We start from the raw sequence: 24,322 nt of genomic DNA on the forward strand, positions 1-24,322 counted from the left end.
AGACGGGAGGATACTTCGGACTACACTACCTTTGTGAACTCAACGACCAACAAAACATTTTTAGTTTCATTTTCAAGTTAATTTTCCTTAAATTGTGCAGTTTATGATAGGATAACATGTGGAGATTGGGAAAACTAAGAACTTTGTTGTAAATTTACATGTTCAAGTATATTTGCAGTCAAATTTTAATAAGAGGTTTCGAAATCTCGCGATTCTCATAATAAAAAAATCTTACTCGTATATATTTGTTTAACTAATATTAATTAAGTGTATAATTGTATATTTGTTTGTGATATGATCATGATCTGTTCACTGAACTGCTAATCAAGTTTATTTATCACATGAATATATCATTTCAGATCAATTTCTTAGATAAGCGGGTTCATATGTGAGCCCCGTTTGTGCGGGATCTGGATGAAAATGAGAAAAGTATGGTATTCCTTTTCAGGTCTACTTTTTGCGAGGTTGTAATCAGTTATACAGAATACTGTTTCAGATTGTGGTACACGACATCCGATCTCAGTTAGCAAACAGTGCTGCATCTTTAGAGGCTGTACACCGTGTTTATGAGAATCAGCGAGTGAAGTTTGACAATCTCTCAGAGATTGTCGCGCTTTCGGGTCAAGATTATGATCTCTCTCCTGTTAAGAAGAAGTTGGAGGATGACCATCAGAGCTATGGGGTGTGTAAACAAGCATTGACTACCTCTAGATTTTTACAGAATAGCTCTTTTTTAAGACATTTGCCACAATATGGCGACTATGAATGCTTGCCGAGCTTGAACATTGGCAAACTTTGCGTGAAGTGAGTCATCACTGTCTCCAATTAAAGTAATTTTGGGTACAGTTTCACTCCCATAAGAAATCTGAAAACTCATTTATTCAAATCTGATTGTATTTACACTGCTTGTCAATTCTTTTGGCAGATTTACCGCTGCTATACAGCTGCCCGTTATTTCCTAGAGCTAAATCTGGACAGTAAAATGAAGATATTTCACTGCTTTACAACAATTGGTTGCAAAGCTCCTATCTATAGACAATTCCTCTTTATTTTCTCTATTTCTCATTTCTTCCTCATCTTCTCTCTTTACCTGTCGCCCTTCTCCCATCGTTGTCTTTTTCACTATCCACCTCCTCATTCTCCTCTTGGATATTCTTCCTACACTTCCTTCTTTTTCATTTCCACAATTTTTTAATACACTTTTTCTACTTTCTTTCTTTTAGGTAATAAAATCTTACTATCTTATTCTGAACCTTTCTTAATCCCTCATTATCCATTTACCTCAGCTCTCATTTATTCTGACTGAAGATTATGTTAAGATACCAAGCAGTCATGCATTGGTCATTAGATATGCTCTTTCATATTCTTTTACATATAAAACTCAAAGTTTTTCCGTCTGTAATTCGGTCTGTCCAGATATAGCTATTAAAATCATAGAGTAAAGAATCCGTATCGTAGAAAATTTGATTTCAAAACCTTCTGTTTTCCAGACTGGCTAACCAATTGAGCTGCGCCAGATGCATGGATTCTTTGGGCGATATATGTCACTATCTAAGTTAAAATACGCATAGTGAGTGTTACAGCGCAACGTCACTTTAGCCTTCTCTCATGGCTTTTAGTAGTAGGTTTAGCAATATAGCTACTAGCTTGTTCAAATTGGTCATTGGAAATGTGCCAGACTAATGGCACGTGGCAGGCAATTACATTATCTGCCACTGTTTATAAGCTGTTTTTTAATTCTCGTGCAACGCCGGGCATTCAGTAAGTATATATGTATATATATAGATACTAGCCGAATGCCCGGCACTGCTTGGGTAATAAAATAATTACCTAATGAATTTGAGTAACTTACCTCTTAAGCTAGGACAGTAGATTCTCCTATAAAGATACCTCCTTTAACATAAATTTCAGATGGCGTAAAAAGTTTAGGTGAAGTTTTTACTTCGTACTATGTAAAAAAATTCCACAAAATGTAAAGTGTAAAGTCGGGTGAGTTTTCAAATTCGACTTGTATGTTAATCTATTTTGCTGTACTTGTGAGAGAAAAATACCATGTGCGTATAGGTTTATAGCTATTGTATATCCAATTTTCATGACATTCTAGTTCGTCACAGTGGATCATCAGATGTGTCGACAAAACAAAAAGTAGGTAGCTGCGCTTGGTGCCGATTGGTGCAGGTTTTAAAGCGTCGGTCTACCAATCTGAATGTCATGAGTTAGAGTAACGTTGGGAGTTCTTTTTTTTATCGTAACCTTGACCCCTGGACACAGAGAAGATGACGAATCATTAGTACCGCTTTTGATAGTAAAAATATTTTGTTGTTTTGCTTTTTTGTAGACGTATAAATTATTTGTTAATAGTTTTTCTCATGCAGAATAGGCTTTGCTGTTTAGAAGAAATTATGTAAATCATTGTAAATGAATTTCAAAGATGTGCGCTCTCCATCAACTTATTGTAAAATTACTGCAATTACGGTCTATAGAACCAGTGAGACGTATTCGAAAAAGGAGAAATGTTGTCGATGCAAATCAATAATCCTGCAGTTATGGTACAGCCCACAAATTAAAAAGTTTGTGTCAGTTTTTTCCCGTTCTGTATGGCCAAAGGGGTGAGTTTTGAAAGTTTTGGGAACGAATTAGGCAATTCACATATATTTTGCTGTTCAAAGAAACCTTTGATAAAACCGTGCAGACTGTTTCACATGCTAACCTCAAAACAGGTTGGCACCAATTCATTTTTTTATCATTAGCAAGCATTCTCTCTGTCATAAGTTAGTTAGAATGTTTGCATGCCCCTGACATGGTTGCCTGTCCAAAAGGACAGCACTGGTTAGGGCTTTGTAAAGTTTTTAAAAATATGTGTTTAATTTTACTGCTGCTAAATATTGCTGAATTCTTGTGCACAGTTATGTAAGTATAATATTTAGACACCAGAACACCATACTCAGCGTAATTTTAGTATCTGCAAAATCTTTTGAGCATCAACAAATAGAACACTTCAAGAAAACGTTGCTTATTCGGTTGACTAAAAAATGTACCTCTCGTTTTCATTTGCACTCTAAATTTATTACCTGTTCAGAGTTCTTTTCAAGAGCATTCCTTCATAGCTACATAGTTTTAGTAGTAGCTGAAATACTAGCTTGATGTATGATTGGTCCTGCTTTTCTTATTACTGAGTTATCCAAGGAAGTTGGAGTCCTTATAACGTAAACGTTCCTGGGGTGGGTTATTTATGTGGTAAAAGCGTCTACTGTAGTCTAAATCTTTACTAAAACGATAGCAGTGTTTTGGGTCTGCTTAGTAATGCTTTAAACCATAACTGCCGCGTACAACTTTTATCATATTTCATAGGTAAATCAGACACGCTGATTCCGATTTTGTACTCAAAATAAAGATTGGTTAACTAACTTTCAAAGTCATGAAGGCTTTTTTAAAGCGTTTTAATATCCGTCTCGAAAATAACACAATCGGCACAACAAAATCCACCCATAAATATGTGACTTACGCTAGCTTTTTAGGAACGGAACTTAGGGATGATTAGTCCGATTTAGATATGCTATTTAACATTGCATATTTAAAAATGAGCTCAAAAAAGTGCGATAACAACACTAGCTTGTGATAAAACCGCGCTTTTTGGGGCTAATCTTTCTCGTCGTTCAGCCTATTAAACATCCTGAGAATAGCTACGAGCAAATTCAAATAGTTCATTTGCTTTTAATAAAAGACAGAATAATTTTGAAGGCTGAATCATGGGTTTTAAGACACCCATCTCTATCATTCTAAATCGAAATAACTGCCACGTACAAGTTTTATCGTATTCGCTAGGTAAATCAGACATGCTGATTCCGGTTTTGTACTCAAAATAAAGATTGGTCCACTAACTTTCAGAGTATTGAAGACTTTTTTACAGCGATCTAATATCAGTCTCGAAAACAACATGATCAGCACAACAAGCTCCGCCCATAAATACGTGACTTAACCTAGCTTTTTAGGAATGGAATTTAGGAATGTTTAAACTTAGCTAAGAATACTAAAATTAGACAGCACACGCGTATGTGCGTGTGTACGCGTCAACATTTACTGTGTTTTTTCCTCATGTAATCATAAAGATATGATGTGCATTAGCACTAGAATTTAAATATAGCTCTGTATGCAGTCAGTTACAAAAAACAATCATTAATATTTTACAGAGATGTGATCTACTGGCACTGAATAATGTCGGACTGTCTGGTCTCAAGCAGGATGAAGTGAACAGGTTTCAGCTGGTTGCATCCAACATCCTTAGCGCTTACACCGATACAGATGATGAAGATGTTGTTCAATGCAGGTTGGTGATCGCTTAACAAATAGTAGGCTGCAATTCCGCTTGGGAGCTGCAGAAAAGCACTTTTCTCATGATAGAAGTTTAAAAGGTAGAATGGTAAATGTTGTATATATTATCTAAAAATAAATTTGATTTCCAAAAGGCTTTTTTATTACTCCAGGCAATGTCATACATTCAGCTAGTCATATAATAAAAAGAAAAACAGCTAATTCAAAAAAGCCAATATACTTCCAAACAAGTTGTAGATTGCTTTAGAACAGCGATTTATAATTTGTTTCCTTATTTTAAATGCTCATGTTTACAAAAATATGCGATTCGCTTATGCATAGGTGTGTCGCACAGACGTACCTATGCATAATACTGACAAATCTATTCTTGAAGCTCAAAAGATTTTACTCATGTAGATATAAATAAGTTGCAAATAAAGACATTGAGAAATGATGAAAATTGAACTTCGCTACTTTTAATTACTTTCCGCTTTTCCCTCCATCATTCCATTACTTTAAGTAGAGATGCCCCGATTCTAATTTCACCAGCCGATTCAGATACCGATTCGATATACCGATTCTTAATGAAAAATAATCCGATTCAGATACCGATTCAGATTCTTTTGTGTTGCATAGATAGTTGTTCATTTTATTATGCAAGTATAAATATAATGCAAAGAAAATATAAATATTAATGTATTCATTTGTTTGTATTTATGAAAAAAGATATACATGTATATATATTCACATACTGACATACCGTGCATCTAATAACAAAACAGACCATGTTTCTTGAAATATGTTATTATTAATAGTAATTACAGTTAGTGGTACAGCGTTCTCTGTGATAATTAAGTCTCTCTTCTACTGCTGAACAAACTGCTGCGCCTGTACAAGTCTAAAGCAAATAAATGCGTCTTTTAATTACCGTTAGTGATTCAATTATCTCAGTGAGACGTCTTTATCTTCTATCACTATCGATGTAGCCAGTCGTACTGAAGGACTCGCACGCTACAGATGATGGAGGGCAGGCTAAACACCGATAAGCCACTGAGGTTATTTTATGCGATGCAAACGATACATCATATAGTCAGGATCAAGAGAGAGAGAGAGAGATAGATAACTTTATGCATCAACTGCTCAAATTACTTTCGCAATGCTAGTAAATAGAAACATTACACCGCATTCTCGTTGCTCGTTATGGTTCTCTTGTTCGTGATTGGCTGCAACAAATCATATCGCTGTAATTGGAAAATACCGCACTTAGTGATTACGTCCTGACTAAAGCCAAAATATTGCGCAGCTGTGTGGATGTTTATTAGGCTATAGACATGAAATAGATTGTGTGACAGGCTTGGAAATCATTAGATAAAAGCAAGGAACTTGCAGCTGATGATTTGTTATTAAAGTAGCAGGCTAAAATACAGGTTTCTGCTAAATAGTTGATATGTAAAAAGTATCTGAAGTGTCCGATTTTTTAAGAAAAGATCGGCCGATACCGATTCAGATACTTAATACCCATATCGGCACCGATACCGATTCCGATATTGAAATCGGGGCAACGCTAACTTTAAGGTGACGTATAATCATAACTACAGTGCAACCTCGGTTCTCGAACTCAATCCGTTCCAGAAGGTTGGTCGTAAACCGAGTTGTTCGAGATCCAAAACAGGTTTTCTCATTAGAATTAATATGTATAAGTTTTAATCCGTTCCAAGTCGATTTAACAACCTCGGTAATTTATTTTTTAACATTTTACACCATAAACTGTACTGTATACTGCATACTATAAATAAAAACAGGTAGATGTAGATAGTGTTTAACTTTATTAAAAGATTTATTCATCTATGAGGATTAAAAAAGAAAACAAAAAGTAAACACTTTATATGCTTTGCTCTTAGGACATCAAAAACATTAAATGTTACGATACAATACAAAAAATCGCAGAAATTGATAATAAAACAGCAAAAAAATGCAACAGATCAGTTACATCAAAAATCGTGTGAAAGAAGAAAATCGAAACATCAATGGCAGGTTTACTTCACATCTTTGAAGATGAATCCTCCTCCAAAACAATTTAGAGTAACTCGACTGGAGGAGTTGTATCCCTAGAAAATCTCTTCGGTAGAGGCGACGTCCTCCCAGATGGCTTCTTTTTGTAAAGAATAAATGACGTGAAACTTCTCCCTTTTTTAGAACCTTCCGAAAGTGGCTCCTAACAACGTCGTTAAACGTATAAACATGCTGTTTCCGGAACTGTTGCGAATGTTTAATTCAAATGCGCATGTTCCGGTTTGGTCGAGAACCGAATTTATGGTCGAAATCCGAGACGAACAAATCTTTAATTTTTTGGTCAAAAACCGAGTTGGTCGAGAAGCGAAGCGTTCGAGAACCGAGGTTGCACTGTACCTCCTTTCCAATTGTCCCTCCATCATTCCATTACTTTAAGGTGACATATAATAATTAACTACCTACTTTCCAATTCTCACTCCATCATCCCATTACTATAACGTGACGTATAATCATAACTACCTGCTTTCCAATTGTTCCTCCATCATTCCATTACTTTAAGGTGAAATATAATCATAACTACCTACTTTCCAATTCTCACTCCATCATTCCATTACTTTAAGGTGAAGTGTAATGTTGACATGAAAACAATGCTTAGTGTTGATGTGTTAGCCTTTTATAGCAATCCTTTAGTTTTGCAATGATTTATGTACATGTCGTAGGAAATACTGGATGATGAGCACTTTGAAGAAGCTTTATTTGGATTATTTACAAACTGAAGGCTTATCGCTACCTGATTTCCGAATGGTAAGGATGAAAGCTTGTGACACTTTTGCATGGCTTTTTCCCCCCACATGTTAGTTAGTTGTTAGCTATTCGGCATTTCTTTTAAAACTGGCACATTTATATACTCATTGCAGGTTCCTTTAGTCTATACTTATGGAAAACTCTTTGACTAATGATTGAATGTATCAAATGTACAGTAATCTAGTTCTAAGTGTAGTTCATAAAGTAGATGCTCATCATCATCTCCTTCTACAAAGGGTAACATTAGTCTGACGGAATGGTCTCCTTATATTAAGGGTAACATTAGTCTGACTGAATGGTCTCCTCTATTAAGGGTAACATTAGCCTGACTGGATGGCCTCCTCTATTAAGGGTAACATTAATCTGACTGATTGGTCTCCTTATATTAAGGGTAACATTAGCCTGATTGGATGGTCTCCTTATATTAAGGGTAACATTAGTCTGACTGAATGTCTCCTTATATTAAGGGTAACATTAGCCTGACTGGATGGTCTCCTTATATTAAGGGTAACATTAGCCTGACTGGATGGTCTCCTTATATTAAGGGTAACATTAATCTCACTGAATGGTCTCCTCTATTAAGGGTAACATTAATCTGACTGATTGGTCTCCTTATATTAAGGGTAACATTAATCTCACTGAATGGTCTCCTCTATTAAGGGTAACATTAATCTGACTGATTGGTCTCCTTATATTAAGGGTAACATTAGTCTGACTGAATGTCTCCTTATATTAAGGGTAACATTAGCCTGACTGGATGGTCTCCTTATATTAAGGGTAACATTAGTCTGACTTTATGGCCTCCTCTATTAAGGGTAACATTAGTCTGACTGGATGGTCTCCTCTATTAAGGGTAACATTAATCTGACTGAATGTCTCCTTATATTAAGGGTAACATTAGTCTGACTGGATGGTCTCCTCTATTAAGGGTAACATTAGTCTGACTGAATGTCTCCTTATATTAAGGGTAACATTAGCCTGACTGGATGGTCTCCTTATATTAAGGGTAACATTAGTCTGACTTTATGGCCTCCTCTATTAAGGGTAACATTAGTCTGACTGGATGGTCTCCTCTATTAAGGGTAACATTAATCTGACTGAATGTCTCCTTATATTAAGGGTAACATTAGCCTGACTGGATGGTCTCCTCTATTAAGGGTAACATTAATCTGACTGAATGTCTCCTTATATTAAGGGTAACATTAGTCTGACTGGATGGTCTCCTCTATTAAGGGTAACATTAATCTGACTGAATGTCTCCTTATATTAAGGGTAACATTAGCCTGACTGGATGGTCTCCTTATATTAAGGGTAACATTAATCTGACTGATTGGTTTCCTTATATTAAGGGTAACATTAGCCTGACTGGATGGTCTCCTTATATTAAGGGTAACATTAGTCTGACTGGATGGCCTCCTTCTATTAAAGGTAACATTAGCCTGACTGAATGGCCTCCTTCTATTAAAGGTAACATTAGCCTGACTGGATGGTCTCCTTATATTAAGGGTAACATTAGCCTGACTGGATGGCCTCCTTATATTAAGGGTAACATTAGCCTGACTGGATGGTCTCCTTATATTAAGGGTAACATTAATCTCACTGAATGGTCTCCTCTATTAAGGGTAACATTAATCTGACTGTTTGGTCTCCTTATATTAAGGGTAACATTAGTCTGACTGGATGGCCTCCTTATATTAAGGGTAACATTAGTTTGACTGAATGTCTCCTTATATTAAGGGTAACATTAGCCTGACTGGATGGTCTCCTTATATTAAGGGTAACATTAATCTGACTGATTGGTTTCCTTATATTAAGGGTAACATTAGCCTGACTGGATGGTCTCCTCTATTAAGGGTAACATTAGCCTGACTGGATGGCCTCCTCTATTAAGGGTAACATTAGTCTGACTGGATGGTCTCCTCTATTAAGGGTAACATTAATCTGACTGAATGTCTCCTTATATTAAGGGTAACATTAGCCTGACTGGATGGTCTCCTTATATTAAGGGTAACATTAATCTGACTGATTGGTTTCCTTATATTAAGGGTAACATTAGCCTGACTGGATGGTCTCCTCTATTAAGGGTAACATTAGCCTGACTGGATGGCCTCCTCTATTAAGGGTAACATTAGCCTGACTGGATGGCCTCCTCTATTAAGGGTGTACTTTTATACATGCTCTTCATTAAGTTTGAACTGTCACAATGTCACTAACATGAAACTGTTCTCTCTGTTACACTGTTTTAGAATAAGTTAGCTGTTTTTGAGACGGTTTTGAAGGATGTGGACGACCGAGTTGCATCGGCTTTACAAAATCTGCCCAAGTAAGTTGACTGTATATAGTGATTGGGGTTACTTTTACCTCACGTTTGCAGTTGTACACCATGTTGCAGTCCAGTACATGCCTTCCTTGCCTCAACCTATTACATTATATCTTCACCAACTGCTTGTCGTGTATTAAACCACTTCAGCGAAAGAATTTTGACACCAAGTGTACTTGTGGCTGGCACATTTTGGATAGCCCTTCTTTCAAGCATGTCATAATATATAGTAACAGGTTGAGAGAATATTCTGAGTTATTATGCAGATAAGTGGTTGTTTTGACACACAATGCATTGTGTATTGCTTCTACGACCTATGTTGACCTTCTACGACCTATGTTGACCTTCTACGACTTATGTTGCCTCTCTACGACCTATGTTGACCTTCTACGACCTATGTTGACCTTCTACGACCTATGTTGACCTTCTACGACCTATGTTGCCCTTCTGCGACCTATGTTGACCTTCTACGACCTATGTTGACCTTCTACGACCTATGTTGACCTTCTATGACCTATGTTGACCTTCTACGACCTATGTTGCCCCCTATCAGTTTTGGTGTGAAATAGACTAAACACTCCTTGGTAAACAGGTTCAACTTGTTTTATTCGTATGGCCTTGCTGATGGTCATTGTTTGCATCTTAGTAGATCTAGCCTAATGCAGTAATCCTTCGTCACTTCGTGGTTCATCCTTTGCGGTTTCAGTACTTTGTGGTTAAGAAATGTTTATTAAAAATGAAAATTGGGAAAATACAATGCAGATATTATTATTAGTATTTGTATATAGGTAGCTCTGTAAGTCTCCAGTAAAGCTCAACAGATGGTCTGATTAATGTTGTTGTCTTTGATTAATCATAACACATCGTGCCGTTAAACACATTAGTAGACCATACATTGACAGAATAGTTAGATTTATATCAATTCCAAAGATTGATAAAACTAAGACAATTAGTTTCAACTTACAAAAATTACTGGTCCTTTTAAAGTTGGTTTGTGTAAATTCAATTTAATTTTTAAAAAACTGACATACATCTGCTTACTAAGGCTTGATTATTTCAAACTGCACAATGTTGGTACGTTGCGGTTTTCTTTACGCTTTAGCATCGTGTTGCTTTGATACGTACTTTTCATTCAAACTCTTGAGTTGCTGCACCCAATGGAGTCCTTATCTAATAGAATGCTCGCTAGCCCTCACTCAATCGTGTTGCTAGGTGATGAGAATTCCGTCAATTGTAGATATTACTCGTGATAGATGTAGTGCTGATCGTCCGCTTCGTAATGGGTTACGGTAGGGTTTGCTAAATATTCGCTAATGTGAAAAACGGCAGAGAAAAAGCTAAGCAAATGTGGCCAAGCAGTCAAAACCTGTGTTTGGCCTAATAAATAATCCTCCCAATACACTGTCTTGGTGCTATTACTTAACTCATTCCACACATTGTTTGTTACTTGAGGTAGTAATTGTATGTAGTAGGTAGGTAGTATGTAGGTTGTCACGGAAGAGAGAATAGAGACATTTTGTTCTTAACCGTGTTCATTGCATCACATATGTCTTCAACAAGTTTTTGCACAAAATTTATTTTCACTCTTTGTATCTGTGGTTGTTGTTGTATCTTTGGTTGTATCTATGGTTGTATCTGTGGTTGTATCTGTGGTTGTATCTGCGGTTGTATCTATGGTTGTATCTATGGTTGTATATGTGGTTGTAAAATAATTGAGAATAACATCTGATTAGTTTTCGAAAGTGTCAGCTACAGATGAGTGCATGGAAATGCATTGAGTGTCTAGAATGTTTTAAGAAAATGCAGGTAATCATGCAGGTAATCATGCAGGTAATTATGCGTAAATATTGCCAGATTTCCAGTACAGATAATGCTGAGGATGTGAGGAAGGCAACATGTGGGAAGCTAGTGTGTTGACAGTGTCTATCAATCGGTTATAACCTTTTGCAGTGGCAAGGATGCAGCATACAAAACTTCTTTAAAGAGTCTGAAGACATTCTTCAAGTGCTTCCTCTCAGAGGTAATTTTTGAAAATGGAAAAGCAAAAGCAGAAGACCTAGCGAAGTGGCTCCTAGAGCGTATTATGCCAGTCAAAACTGGCCGTGAGAAAGAGTTTAGTCTTCTCTGCAGAGACCTGTATCCTGATGCTCGTACCTATGACATCATGAGGTCCTTCATTCTCAAAACTTTACACGAACAGCACAAGGGGCTTGTTGATAATTACATTCAGTCTCTTTTATCATCCTCATCATCCAAGCCCGAAGCCCATGAAACTATTGGCTTCATTGTTGACTGCTACAAGGTTGGTTTTATCATGTTCCTTGACAGACGTCAGTCGTCGGTGATCGTAACTGTTTTGGTTTAACATAAAGGACAATTTAATGATCCTGAAATTGTTTAAATTTTTGTTGTCATTCATGAGCGTATATTTTGGTACACATAAATTTATCATTTTTTTCCAATGCAGATTACATGTACCATAAAACCTTTAATCGAGTGCCACCTCTATTTGGCTGTTACTGTGAAGGGTTGAAAAATAGAACGCCACTCTCTAATTGAATGCCACCTCCATTTGATCGCCCTTTAACACTATTTTATCTTTACGAACCCATAATATCGATTGATTAGTAGAAAGGTGCCCATAAAATCATATTAATATTGAATCGTTTACATAACTAACAATTAAATTTCTCATTGTCCAACTTTAAAGCTTTTTGTGTAAGTATTGCTAAAAGTAAAGCAATAAAAGTATTGGTCTGCCAAAAGATTGTTTGGACACTATTATGCCTCTACCGAAGAGCTTTGTTAGGAGACAACTCCTCCATTCGAGTTACTCTGAATTGTTTTGTAGGAGTCTCCTTCAAAGATGTGAAGTAAACGTGTCAGTGCTGTCTATATTTTCTTTTTCACACGGTTTCTGATGTAACTAGTCTGTTGTATGTTTTACTGTTTCATTTTTAATTTCTCCAATGTTTGGTATTGTATCTTAACCTAAAATTTTTTCGATGTTTTCAGACCAAAACATACAAAATTTTTACTTTTGTTTTATTTTTTCATCATCATAGATGGAAAATCTTTTATTAAAAATAAACACAATCTATATCTAGCCATTTTTATATATAGTATGCAGTATACAGTACAGTTTATGGTGTAAAATGTTTAAAAATACGTACTTTACCGAAGTTGTTTTCTCGACGTAGAACGGATTAAAATTTGCATACATTAATTCTAATGGGAATAATTGTTTCGGATCTCCAACAACTCGGTTTTCGAACAATCTTCTGGAAGGGATTGTGTTCGAGAACTGATTAACCCCGAACCCCGGTTAACCCATATGGGTGGTAATTTCTGCGCTAACTCGGGCCTCCTACCAGAGACCTGGGAGTTTGAGCACTTGCTTCAAGATCTTAGCTGTTCCCAATGGCGCACTTTTCTGCAACTCACCTGAGTTGATTGCTGTTGGTATTTGGGCAAGCCACATTTTATGCGCCAGTATTATTGCACCCAGTTCCCCAATGGCTACTGGGATTACAGTTGTTCTTACATCCCAGCATTTTTCAATCTCTTCTCCAAAATGGAGATATTTCTCTTCTTTTTCTTTGCTAGCTATATTGTAGTTTTCAGGTACTGCTATATCTATTATAGTAGCCCTCTTGTTCTTCTTGTCCACATTGTTAAATTAGTTATAAAATAAAAATGTGTCTTCAAATTTAGAATGGAAAAAAATTGATAGGTCTAACCAATCGCAAAGCAGTACCTAGGCTATCATATCATTGCAGGTTATTTGCAAGCAATACATATCAACTGGTAGAGACATTTCTCGGTTTTTCAATGCATATTTATTAAGAGACCTTTGACAAGTTGGAGTTATGTTAGCAGATTTACTGCATCCGAAAGACTTAATTTCATTCTATCGGAAAGAGAGAACAAAATATAGGTGATATTCGCTTCGCCTGTAAAAGGGTTAAATTTATCTTCCCAAAATTCTGACAAGCTATTTGAAAAATACTACCTCAGCCTCTAATTGAATGCCGCCTCCAATTGACCGACACCATCGATGAAGGGTGGAAAAATAGAGCGCCACGGCGTTCAATTAGAGGTTTTATGGTATTTAGGGCATTGTATATACATTTAGTATTTAGTTAGTGTTGGTACGTACTTAGAGTATTACATAGAGTTATTTAGGGCTATACATTGTAGGATATGCATGTAACCAGTGCTCCTTTTGATACTGGCAATTGCCTTGAGATGCTGGAGAGTTGCCATGAAGCCATACAGAAGGGTTTGAGTGACCAGGAGAAGCTTCACCGCTTGGCTGAGGTTCAATTCCTCACCATCCATTCAGTAGACTTGCTGCTAACTAACTCTGATCATGACAAGTCTCTTCTGCCAAATATGCTTATCAAGCTATCTGAGCTTCTTGATGATCAGCCAAGGTAGTCACCAATTTTTTCCCACCGCTTATGCTTCACCTATTCATTTGTCACAACGGCGCACAAAAGCCACCTGTTCTTTTATGTGCACCCACCGGTTAGAAGATATTTGCCTTTGACTTTAATATAGGTAGACTTTCACTTATGCATTTCTTATTAAGTTGCTTACCACAAAAAGTTCACCAAACCATGTTTTGTTTACAGCTTCAAGGATGCATATAGTTTGCTTATATGTATTATCTATATGTATTACCCAATAATATTGCCTTTATATTATTAAATTGTATAGAAATATATTTAGTTTTTTCAAAAGAATAATCATGTAGGCTAAATATAGTGCGCTGCATAACAGTAACTTCATGCTATAAAATAAATTTGTGGTTAAGTCAGGCTTACTGATTGTTCTGGTGTTAGAATTAATAGATAACACGTATGAAGTACATGTTATCTATTTTAACACCGGAATAGATTGTTCGAATTTTCTTAGCCTTCCTCAGCTTTCCTTAGCCCTCTTTCGTTTCTTGTCAATATTTGTAATATCTTTAGTCATCTGTCTCATCACTTGTTGACTGACTTTTATAGATATTTCATTGCGAGCCATCTGCTGCGGACTCGAGGCGTTTCCTACATCAAAGACAAGATAAATCAAGGCTGGGACCACTTATTGCCAGTCTCCGTGATAGAAGTTTTCAAATCATACGCTACACCTGATCTTTTGGCAGTTTTTGGAGACCAAAAATACACTGATGCGCAAAAAAAGCTTGACAAGGTTCTCAAGGTGCCTCATATTACGGACTCAGTTTTGATGCCCGTCATCCAGGTAACTTAATCGTTCTTTCCATTTTAGCTTGTTTTATTGCTGACAGCCGTCTTGAAGCATCGATAGAAATTCATTTTTATATGATATACCGTGGCATCAACTACATTTTAGTCAAGCCACGAACATGGATTTATGTAAACCGTTGTAAGCTTTTTTGTAAGAACCTCATAAGTGAGTGAGCGGTGAGCACACATGCATTATCTTACAATACACTATCTATAAGTGAGTGAGCACACATGCATTCTCTTACAATACATTATCTATAAGTGAGTGAGCACACATGCATTCTCTTACAATACATGGTCTATAAATGAGTGAGCACACATGCATTCTCTTACAATGTATTATCTATAAGTGAGTGAGCACACATGCATTCTCTTACAATACATTATCTATAAGTGAGTGAGCACACATGCATTCTCTTACAATACATGATCTATAAATGAGTGAGCACACATGCATTCTCTTACAATACATGATCTATAAGTGAGTGAGCACACATGCATTCTCTTACAATACATTATCTATAAGTGAGTGAGCACACATGCATTCTCTTGCAATACATTATCTTAGTTTCTTATCCGTTGGTTGCTTTCTATGTAGTCGGTATGTTAGGTGATTCTGTTAGGTGATTCTATTAGGTGATTCTATTAGGTGATTCTGTTAGGTGATTCTATTAGGTGATTCTGTTAGGTGATTCTGTTAGGTATTTCTATTAGGTGATTCTGTTAGGTGATTCTATTAGGTGATTCTATTAGGTGATTCTATTAGGTGATTCTATTAGGTGATTCTATTAGGTGATTCTATTAGGTGATTCGCGATTGTGAACATATCTCTGTAAGCATCGTTATGTCATTTATTACTTTGGTCTCTTCTCATACTTCTCAAGCCTGCATTAATTTGAACTGAGTTACAAATCTTTAGTATTGACATCATCATCTCTATCAAATGTTCAGTAAATTGTGCTTGTTGGTCTAAAAATCAATATAATATTTTTAAACTAGCCATGCACACATCCTGGTCAATATACTTTTTTTGTGTGGAAGTTATACTGTGAGGTAACAATGACAAATCAGCATAAAATTTGTTTGTTACAGCTCTGCAAGCCTAAAGTCCTCATGTTTTACCATGTGCTCTTCTCAAAAATCACTCGTGCAGAGGTAGCTAAAGAAGCTAGAGAGAGCCTACTGAAGTCATCGCAAGTTCATTGGCCAAGTCCGATGGTGAGATTTTTATAAGCGTCAAAATATCGCTAAGAGTGCACCTACTGTATAATACTAGGCAATGGGAATGCACTTGAAATTTGTGAGCGCCATATGCAGTTCAAGCTGAAACTTGAATTTTGAACTCTAAATAATGACTAACTTGTGTCAGTCAATAACCAAGTATTAGTCACTAGTATTACTAGTGTCACAAGTATTAGTCGTTGCGTACTGTTTTAAGCTAGTCATATCTAGAGTATCACAGTACCTTGCAAATTTGAGCGTTGCCTTATACAAGCTGGTATGAAGCAAGAAATTATATGATGATAATGAATTTAGAGAGGAACGGTGCTGAAGATGCTGTTGCTAGATGACTCTCTCCCTGATGCCATGAATGTTAAACAGACTAAAGACCAATGTGCAAAAGTGAACTTAGCAATGCTCGTCATTCACATGTTATCCAGCATGAATGTTTCAGAGACACTCAGCAAACCACTTTTGAGCCCTTTTGATAAGATCATTTTAAAGCCTACGAGCGCTGCGGTAAGTTCATTGATCAGTAACTTCTGAAAATCCCATGCTTCATAATTGTATCAGTAAAGCTGCGTTCAAACCAGCCGATTTCAGGCCGATTGTCGTGCCGATTTTTCCACTGACCGAGAATTGTATCGGTGAACAGAACAAATGAGCCCGAGACCAATTTAGTGTAGAGAGAACTGGACCAAAAGTGTTAGTGCCTGATTGATGGCGGATTCTGGGTCTATTTGAAATTTGACTAGCTAATGAAATAACATTCAAAGCGAGTTACACATTGTCATTTAAAGTGAACGCCATACTTGTTTTCACATGCATGATTTTGTCACAGGTTCACTAGCGAGTAATAATTCCATTGATAGCACCTCTAAAGGGTGTTATCAACAGAATTATCACTCAGGTTCAACTATTATAGCAACAGCACGATAATGGAAGCATCAGCTTCAACTATTATAGCAACAGCACGGTAATGGAAGCATCAGCTTCAACTATTATAGCAACAACACGGTAATGGAAGCATCAGTTTCAACTATTATAGCAACAGCACGGTAATGGAAGCATCTGCTTCAACTATTATAGCAACAGCACGGTAATGGAAGCATCAGCTTCAACTATTATAGCAACAGCACGGTAATGGAAACATCAGCTTCAACTATTATAGCAACAGCACGGTAATAGAAACATCAGCTTCAACTATTATAGCAATAGCACGGTAATAGAAGCATCAGCTTCAACTATTATAGCAACAGCACGGTAATAGAAACATCAGCTTCAACTATTATAGCAATAGCACGGTAATGGAAGCATCAGCTTCAACTATTATAGCAACAACACGGTAATGGAAGCATCAGCTTCAACTATTATAGCAACAGCACGGTAATGGAAACATCAGCTTCAACTATTATAGCAACAGCACGGTAATGGAAACATCAGCTTCAACTATTATAGCAACAGCACGGTAATAGAAACATCAGCTTCAACTATTATAGCAATAGCACGGTAATAGAAGCATCAGCTTCAACTAATATGCAGTTGCTATAATAGTTGAATCATACAGTACGCCAGTCTTACAATGTTTTGTTATACGAGTTTTTCCTTTTACGAGATGGAACACGATGATATTTTGTCATCGTCATACGAATCCTATTTCGCCATACGAATTCAACAAAAATTTGACTCGAAGTTCAAATTTGGCCATCGGTGTGCTTATTGCATCAAAATAACAAAGATGTCGTTATGGTTTTTGCCAAAAACTTCTCACAATGCCTAAATGAAATACGATGACCGATTTGTTTCAGTTTGGCATTCCTCGTGTGAAAAGTAGTACATACATGTGATATTTTCCCTTCAAAACCAGTAGCAAAGTCCAAGTCGCAATCTGTTTGAGCAGAAGGTTGAGGATCATACAACTTCTCTTAATCTGCTAACAAAAATTCACTTCGTTACTAGAGCAGCATCAATCGGGCTTTCTTGCTAATTTAGGTTGAAAAAGGTTTTAATGAGGTCGGCTAAAAGTTATAGTGAAAACAAAGTTGGAAACCAATAGGTGATAAAATTTTAGCAACGAAAAATTTGAAGTTCAGTAAAATAATTAAAAATGCGTACATGTATTAAAACTTAGTTTTAATTGTGTGTTTAGTGAACTAAATTCATTTAAGTTAAATTCAAAGTTTGTTATACATGTATGTCTGTCTCAAATGTAAGAACCTTCTACGGTACGTACTGCTGTTTCTGCACATACATTATAATATTACATTTGATTGCAGATCATAACCACTAAATGCACTAAATACACTAAAGTTACTGTGGGTAACTATAGTTACTAAAGTTAACATAATATTTTGTTCCTAATTTTTAAACATGCACACTACTTGGATAAAATTTTGATGATTTTACCAGCGTATGTTTGCATTATGTAATTACTAAGAGTTTCTATACCACTCTATCCGACATTTTCGCTACATGATGCCAGCCTTGGAACGGGTTAAAATCATATGGCGAGGGCGCGACATATTACGTTAGCAAAATATTTCCCTATTATAGTTATCCATTATTAGTGATGAGCTGGTCTGTGCAAAATAATTATTTATTACTAGGAACATCCTAGGAAATAGTCAACAAAATGCAAAGCATGGCTCACTGAAATATATCAGTTGAAGTTATCTGACCCTGCAAATAAAAACTGATAATATCGCCCACTCTCGATCCAAACTCGGCCTCAGTGTGAATGAAAAGAATTTGGCCGATAGCTCAAATGAAATTGTTTAAAGATCTGCCACAAACTCAGTTAGCAATTGAGCCGGTGTGAATGCTGCTTTATACTTGGAAACTTCTAAGCGATTAAGACAAGTACTGTATTTTGCTCATCTATGTTTCTTACCCCAATTAGGCATCACTGTTAATGTCTTATGTTCTTTAGACTTTTTACGAAAGATTTGTAATTTTAAAACACAAATTTGCACACATTTGTGCAAATAATTACGAAATGTCTGACGCTTGTCTTTTGTCCCACGGGCAAACGAGCGGAGTGATGTGTGGGAGTTTTTATGATAAATGCATGTGCACACAACTTACGAAAATTATTCATCAACAATGAGACGAACCCTTGGCTAGAAATTTCATCAAGAAATTTAAGCATCGGAATGTAAAGTCGTTAAAGTATAATAACGATACAAAACACATTTAAACCTATTTAAATATGTTACCAAGTCTTTGTAAATTGTTGGTATTATCTTTAAACTTACCCATCTGATCGGATTATACACAAATAGACAGATTTATTTGAACGAAAATTGCGACAAAAAGCTTGAAAAGCTCGGTTTAATAAAAGTTAAGACCGAAAATTGAAACGCCAATAAAGCCGTGCGACCGATTGTAGAACTATTTAGTAGTGCGTATTTCACGAGAAAACAGTGTTCATTTTACCAGTCTATGGTGCTGTTTACTTGTAATCGAATTTATTCGAAGGTTTTTGTAATAAACGTAGACCGTTTGAGGCGTAGACCGATTTACAGGTACGAAATTGTAGTACACCGTTTATCAGCCTATGTTTTTTGTCCAATCACCGAAGGTTTCATTATTTAAAACGTTAGCCGAAATTCTTTACAACTTACGTACAAGCTAAGGCCAAACTACAACGCCCCTTCATGACGAGAACATTTTTTATTTTGCTACATTTTTATACGAGTGAATGCTCCTACCTGCTTTCTGTTAAAGATCGCTTATCAAAACCATTCTACATTCAACGCAACCAACTTTCAAACTGTATAGTACACAGTAGCTTGCCATTTTACTTCTAATTTTGCATTTCAGAGTTATAATAAACATATTTCTTTATTGTTGTTGAATTACATACATTACAGTAAATTAGGCCTACAGCTTTATAACACTTTTATAACAGCTTTTATTTTGCTGCAGTTTGCAGAAATCTTCGAGACGCATTAACGCTCATAGGTTTTCTATTATTGCTGTATTATTATATTAACAATATTGGTTATTTTAATAATATCAGTGCATTTTACTTATAATATTGGCCAACATTGCATTTCTCCTATTGCAAGGGAGAGATATAAACGTGTAATATTTTCCTTTCATTGTTGTTGTTTGTCATGACCAAACACTTTTTAAATAAATTTTCTAAAAACCTATATAAATACCACAACTTCTCGATATTGCTACCTATGACGTTTTGAAATGTAAACAAAATTGTGTATTGGTTTTCTATTATTACTATATTAATAAAATTGATTATTCTAAGAATATCAGTGCATTTTACTTCTAATATTGGCCAATATTGCATTTCTCCTGTTGCAGGGGGAAAATATAAACATCTTTTCCATTCATTATTGCTTATTGTTGTATATAATAACACCCACACCCAGTACATTACAGCTACCATTGCAGTTATCCTATTGCACTGCAGAGCCATTTGATTGCTAATATTGCATTTCTCAACCATTAGTACCCTTTATTTTTTTGCCAATATCTCTGGACATCTCTTTGGTCGTGGGCTGTATGACAGTGGAATTTCTAGTAGTAAATATGTATTTTTTGAAGCTATCTTCTTATAAGTGTATTTATTAAAGCTGGATTGTTGAAGCTGAATAGCTCTCGAATATTCTTGGAATGAAACTCGGCATTTCTAAAACATTTTCGTTCATGTAATAAAGATCCCGAATGTTCATTCAAATAGCAAAAATCCGTCAATACACGGTAATATATAATACAGTAATATAGTTTGCATCGCTTTTTGATCAACAATATTTTTATACGATGAATATCCCTATAAAACTCTAACAACAGTAGTATCCTATATCTTGATGTGCTTTTTGACTAGATGCTCCTTTTTCCAACCATGCCTGACCACCCAGATGAAGTTCTAAGAGATGAGATGTCAGCTCATGATGAAATTCATGATGATGGAGCTATATACCTGTACTCCAGTAAGTATACCTGTACTCCAGTAAGTATACCTCTACTCCATGTACAGCCAATGTCAAATAGCTGGATAGCTGTTAGGTAGCATGCCATGTCAAATAGCTGGATAGCTGTTAGGTAGCATGCCATGTCAAATAGCTGAATAGCAGTTAGGTAGCGTGTCATGTCAAATAGCTGGATAGCTGTTAGGTAGCATGCCATGTCAAGTAGTTGGATAGCTGTTAAGTAACATCCCAGGTCAAATAGCTGGATAGCTGTTAGGTAGCGTGTCATGTCAAATGAATGAGCTCAGAAACACTATATGTACCCACCTCATCTTAACTCACTGTTGATAATGTTCAGAGGGAATCCAAGTGTAGCCACAGTATTATATATTAATATTTTAGGGTGTCCGAGAGGTCACATCAGCATTCATAACAAGGTGAGTATTGGCCATCTTCTCTGTAGCGATTTATACCTTCTTTCTAATAAAGGTTTTATCATAACATATAATTCTGACTCTCACTATATTCCATCATCTCATAGTATTCTGACTCTCACTATATTCTATGATATCATATTATTCTGACTCTCACTATATTCAATCATCTCATAGTATTCTGACTCTCACTATATTCTATGATATCATATTATTCTGACTCTCACTATATTCTATCATCTCATAGTATTCTGACTCTTACTATATTCTATGATATCATATTATTCTGACTCACTATATTCTATCATCTCATATTATTCTGACTTTCACTATATTCTATCATCTCATAGTATTCTGACTCTCACTATATTCTACCATCTCATATTATTCTGACTCTCACTATATTCTATCATCTCATAGTATTCTGACTCTCACTATATTCTATCATCTCATAGTATTCTGACTCTCACTATATTGTAGCAGCTTTCAGCAATCGTTTTCTACCACTTGGTATAACTGCTGCTATTTCGTGCCTATAATGTGTTTAATCTAACGTGATGGGTTTGTGATGATTTATTTGTACAAATATGTCTTACAGCCGAAGGATTTTCATTCTTGCATTTTTTCAAGTTTTGTGTTTTGTACACATTTTGTTAATGTAAAACCTCATACCCAACAATGCACACACAGATAGTCTATTAACTAGATTATCATGCCTATCCGTATGGTTTGTTGTGACTTTCACTGGCCAACAGATACTCACAATACTGGGAAGTAGTATCACATGATAATGCTGTTATTTTTTTTCTTTCTCAAGAGTTGTTTGCTAATATGTGGTGTGGTGTAATGAGCATATTTATGTTACAAAATCAGGTTCTGCTTTTAAAATAAACTGTTTTTAACCAATTATAACATGACATTCTGCACTAATGTTCATACTTTAATGATCGATATTCATATTCTGCACTAATGTTTGTAAACGTCTTTGACTGGCTACTTGGAATGTTTACACTAGGGGTGAAAACTTGTGAAAAAACCTTGGCAGCATATTGCAGTGAGACTGGAGAACAACTGTAACCATAAAAGTGATTCTACAATGGCACGGGCTATTGTCAACCAAATTTTCACTAAATATGAAAGCTTATATAAATGTTGCAGGAGACTAAAGCTGATGATCATGGAATTTGTCAGAGTACTGGTTGTGGCTCATATATCGCCTTCTCTGGAGAGTGTTCATACACTCAGGCTATTGATGGGTTAGTATCATCTCGTGCTTTTATCTTCTCAATTTTAAAGTTTCTATTTTTGCAATTTGTCTGGTCATAAAGAGTCTTTGATGGTGATCATTTCGTATTGTGTAATATAGAGGTGGAACGAGACGCGATATGTCTCGAGTATCGACCTGTCTCGTATCGGTCTCGTCTCGACTTAACTATTGCCAAACTCGAGACAGGAAATAGAACTAAAGCGCCTGCGCACGGTTGTTAAAACATGGCTTCTTGCGGTAGCAACACCTCCATATATTGTAATGGATTGCGGGCAACTGACTTTAAAGTTATACCCGGTCCGTTACTACCTGTTGCTATTGACTATGTTGGCCACCGAGTCTAATCATGTAGTCCGGACAATGGCCCTGTTAATATATTGTAGTTCGGTTCTGTGTCCTTAAAACAGATACCGGGTCGTATCTAATTACCCTTCGGATAATCCAATTTAATAAATAAGACTTTTGCGGGTAAAATGTCTGTATTTTATCGTATCGTGTCTAAACACTAACTGCCCTTCATAAAATTCGGGCCTCTTTTATATACTACCAATTGGGGGTAAAACTTGCCCAGACACGGAGAAACGAACGAAAGGCCGTGTCGACCATAGTCCGTGTTCGGTTAACAATGACGTTATTGTTAGTTCAATATAAGAATATACATATAGATGTATACAGTAATTAATATAATTTCATGAGTACAATTTAAGTATAATTCACATATACCCCTACTACAGTTAATATACACCAACAAAACTTAACATTAATGAAACGATAAGAATGAAAGTGTTATCGTGTGTTCTTTTAGCTGCGGTATTTCTTTGTAGAGCGACGGCTATCGGTTTCATTACACATTACATTAAAAAGTAAGACCTATTCAATAGATATTAAAAATATACACGTACAAAGCAATATGTTTATAATAATTATGATCAATCAAGCTCAAAATTCTTAGAATATATAACTTCGGTATTTTAGAGCTGTTTGTGTCACTTTTGTTTACAAAAACTACTTGCATATCACTATTAAAATGTTGTATTTAAATCGTTTACACCAGGTGAAAATTCAATTTAAAAAGAGTTTTATCAATTTTATATATACCAAGTAGCTAGTACTTGTGTAGTGAAATCATCACCAAATGCTCATTATTTTACTGTCTCGTGTCTCCAATTTTTACAAGACAGTGTCTCGAGTCTCGTCTCGAACTTAAAAAACCTGTCTCGTTCCACCTCTAGTGTAATAAGTGTTTTGCCATTCATTGCATTTAGATATTATTGTCAAAAACACACTGCTCGAGTTTTTTTTGTCACCTTACATACCACAGCTTGCAGTATCTTTTATGGCTTTGGCACAGCAGTTTTAACAAATGATATCGACAGCTCAGCATAATTGTCTTGCCATGAGGAGGTTTTAGTTTTGTGTGAATTTGGTGCATAAATCTGGTAACTCAGTCATTCATAAAAGAAATTTGTCAGTAGTGGCGAGCACAAGATTTACTAATTTACCAATCCTAATAACCATCTTTTTCTTTTCTCACAAAATTCATGCTTTTGCCAATTTTTAGCATAAACTATGCTGTGATGATAATAATATACATATTTCTTTTTTCAGTAAATATACTGTTTCACTTACATTGTTCTGTTTGGACTAAAACGAAGTTATAAAATCTCTGGTATTTTCCCTAAATCCATTCAACATCGCGAATTAAAGCTTGTATATCTGTTATTTCAGTTCAGACTTGTTTTACATATGAAGTTTGTTAAAAG

General features: G+C 35.8%; 1 protein-coding gene across 1 annotated transcript in view; it reads left to right on the forward strand.

Moving 5' to 3' along the window:
• The window catches only part of LOC137392800 (E3 ubiquitin-protein ligase rnf213-alpha-like), an 87,332-nt gene that overhangs the window by 46,949 nt on the left and 16,061 nt on the right, over positions 1-24,322 (forward strand). The window contains exons 27-38 of the mRNA XM_068079129.1: positions 497-682; positions 4,191-4,327; positions 7,044-7,128; positions 9,375-9,451; positions 11,399-11,750; positions 13,649-13,884; positions 14,464-14,701; positions 15,799-15,924; positions 16,243-16,446; positions 20,774-20,879; positions 21,261-21,295; positions 22,451-22,548. Of these exons, the coding sequence (XP_067935230.1) occupies positions 497-682; positions 4,191-4,327; positions 7,044-7,128; positions 9,375-9,451; positions 11,399-11,750; positions 13,649-13,884; positions 14,464-14,701; positions 15,799-15,924; positions 16,243-16,446; positions 20,774-20,879; positions 21,261-21,295; positions 22,451-22,548 (1,880 nt within the window). The remainder of the gene's footprint in view (positions 1-496; positions 683-4,190; positions 4,328-7,043; positions 7,129-9,374; positions 9,452-11,398; positions 11,751-13,648; positions 13,885-14,463; positions 14,702-15,798; positions 15,925-16,242; positions 16,447-20,773; positions 20,880-21,260; positions 21,296-22,450; positions 22,549-24,322) is intronic.

The sequence above is a fragment of the Watersipora subatra genome, chromosome 4, assembly GCF_963576615.1.
Source record: "Watersipora subatra chromosome 4, tzWatSuba1.1, whole genome shotgun sequence".
NCBI classification, from domain to species: domain Eukaryota; kingdom Metazoa; phylum Bryozoa; class Gymnolaemata; order Cheilostomatida; family Watersiporidae; genus Watersipora; species Watersipora subatra.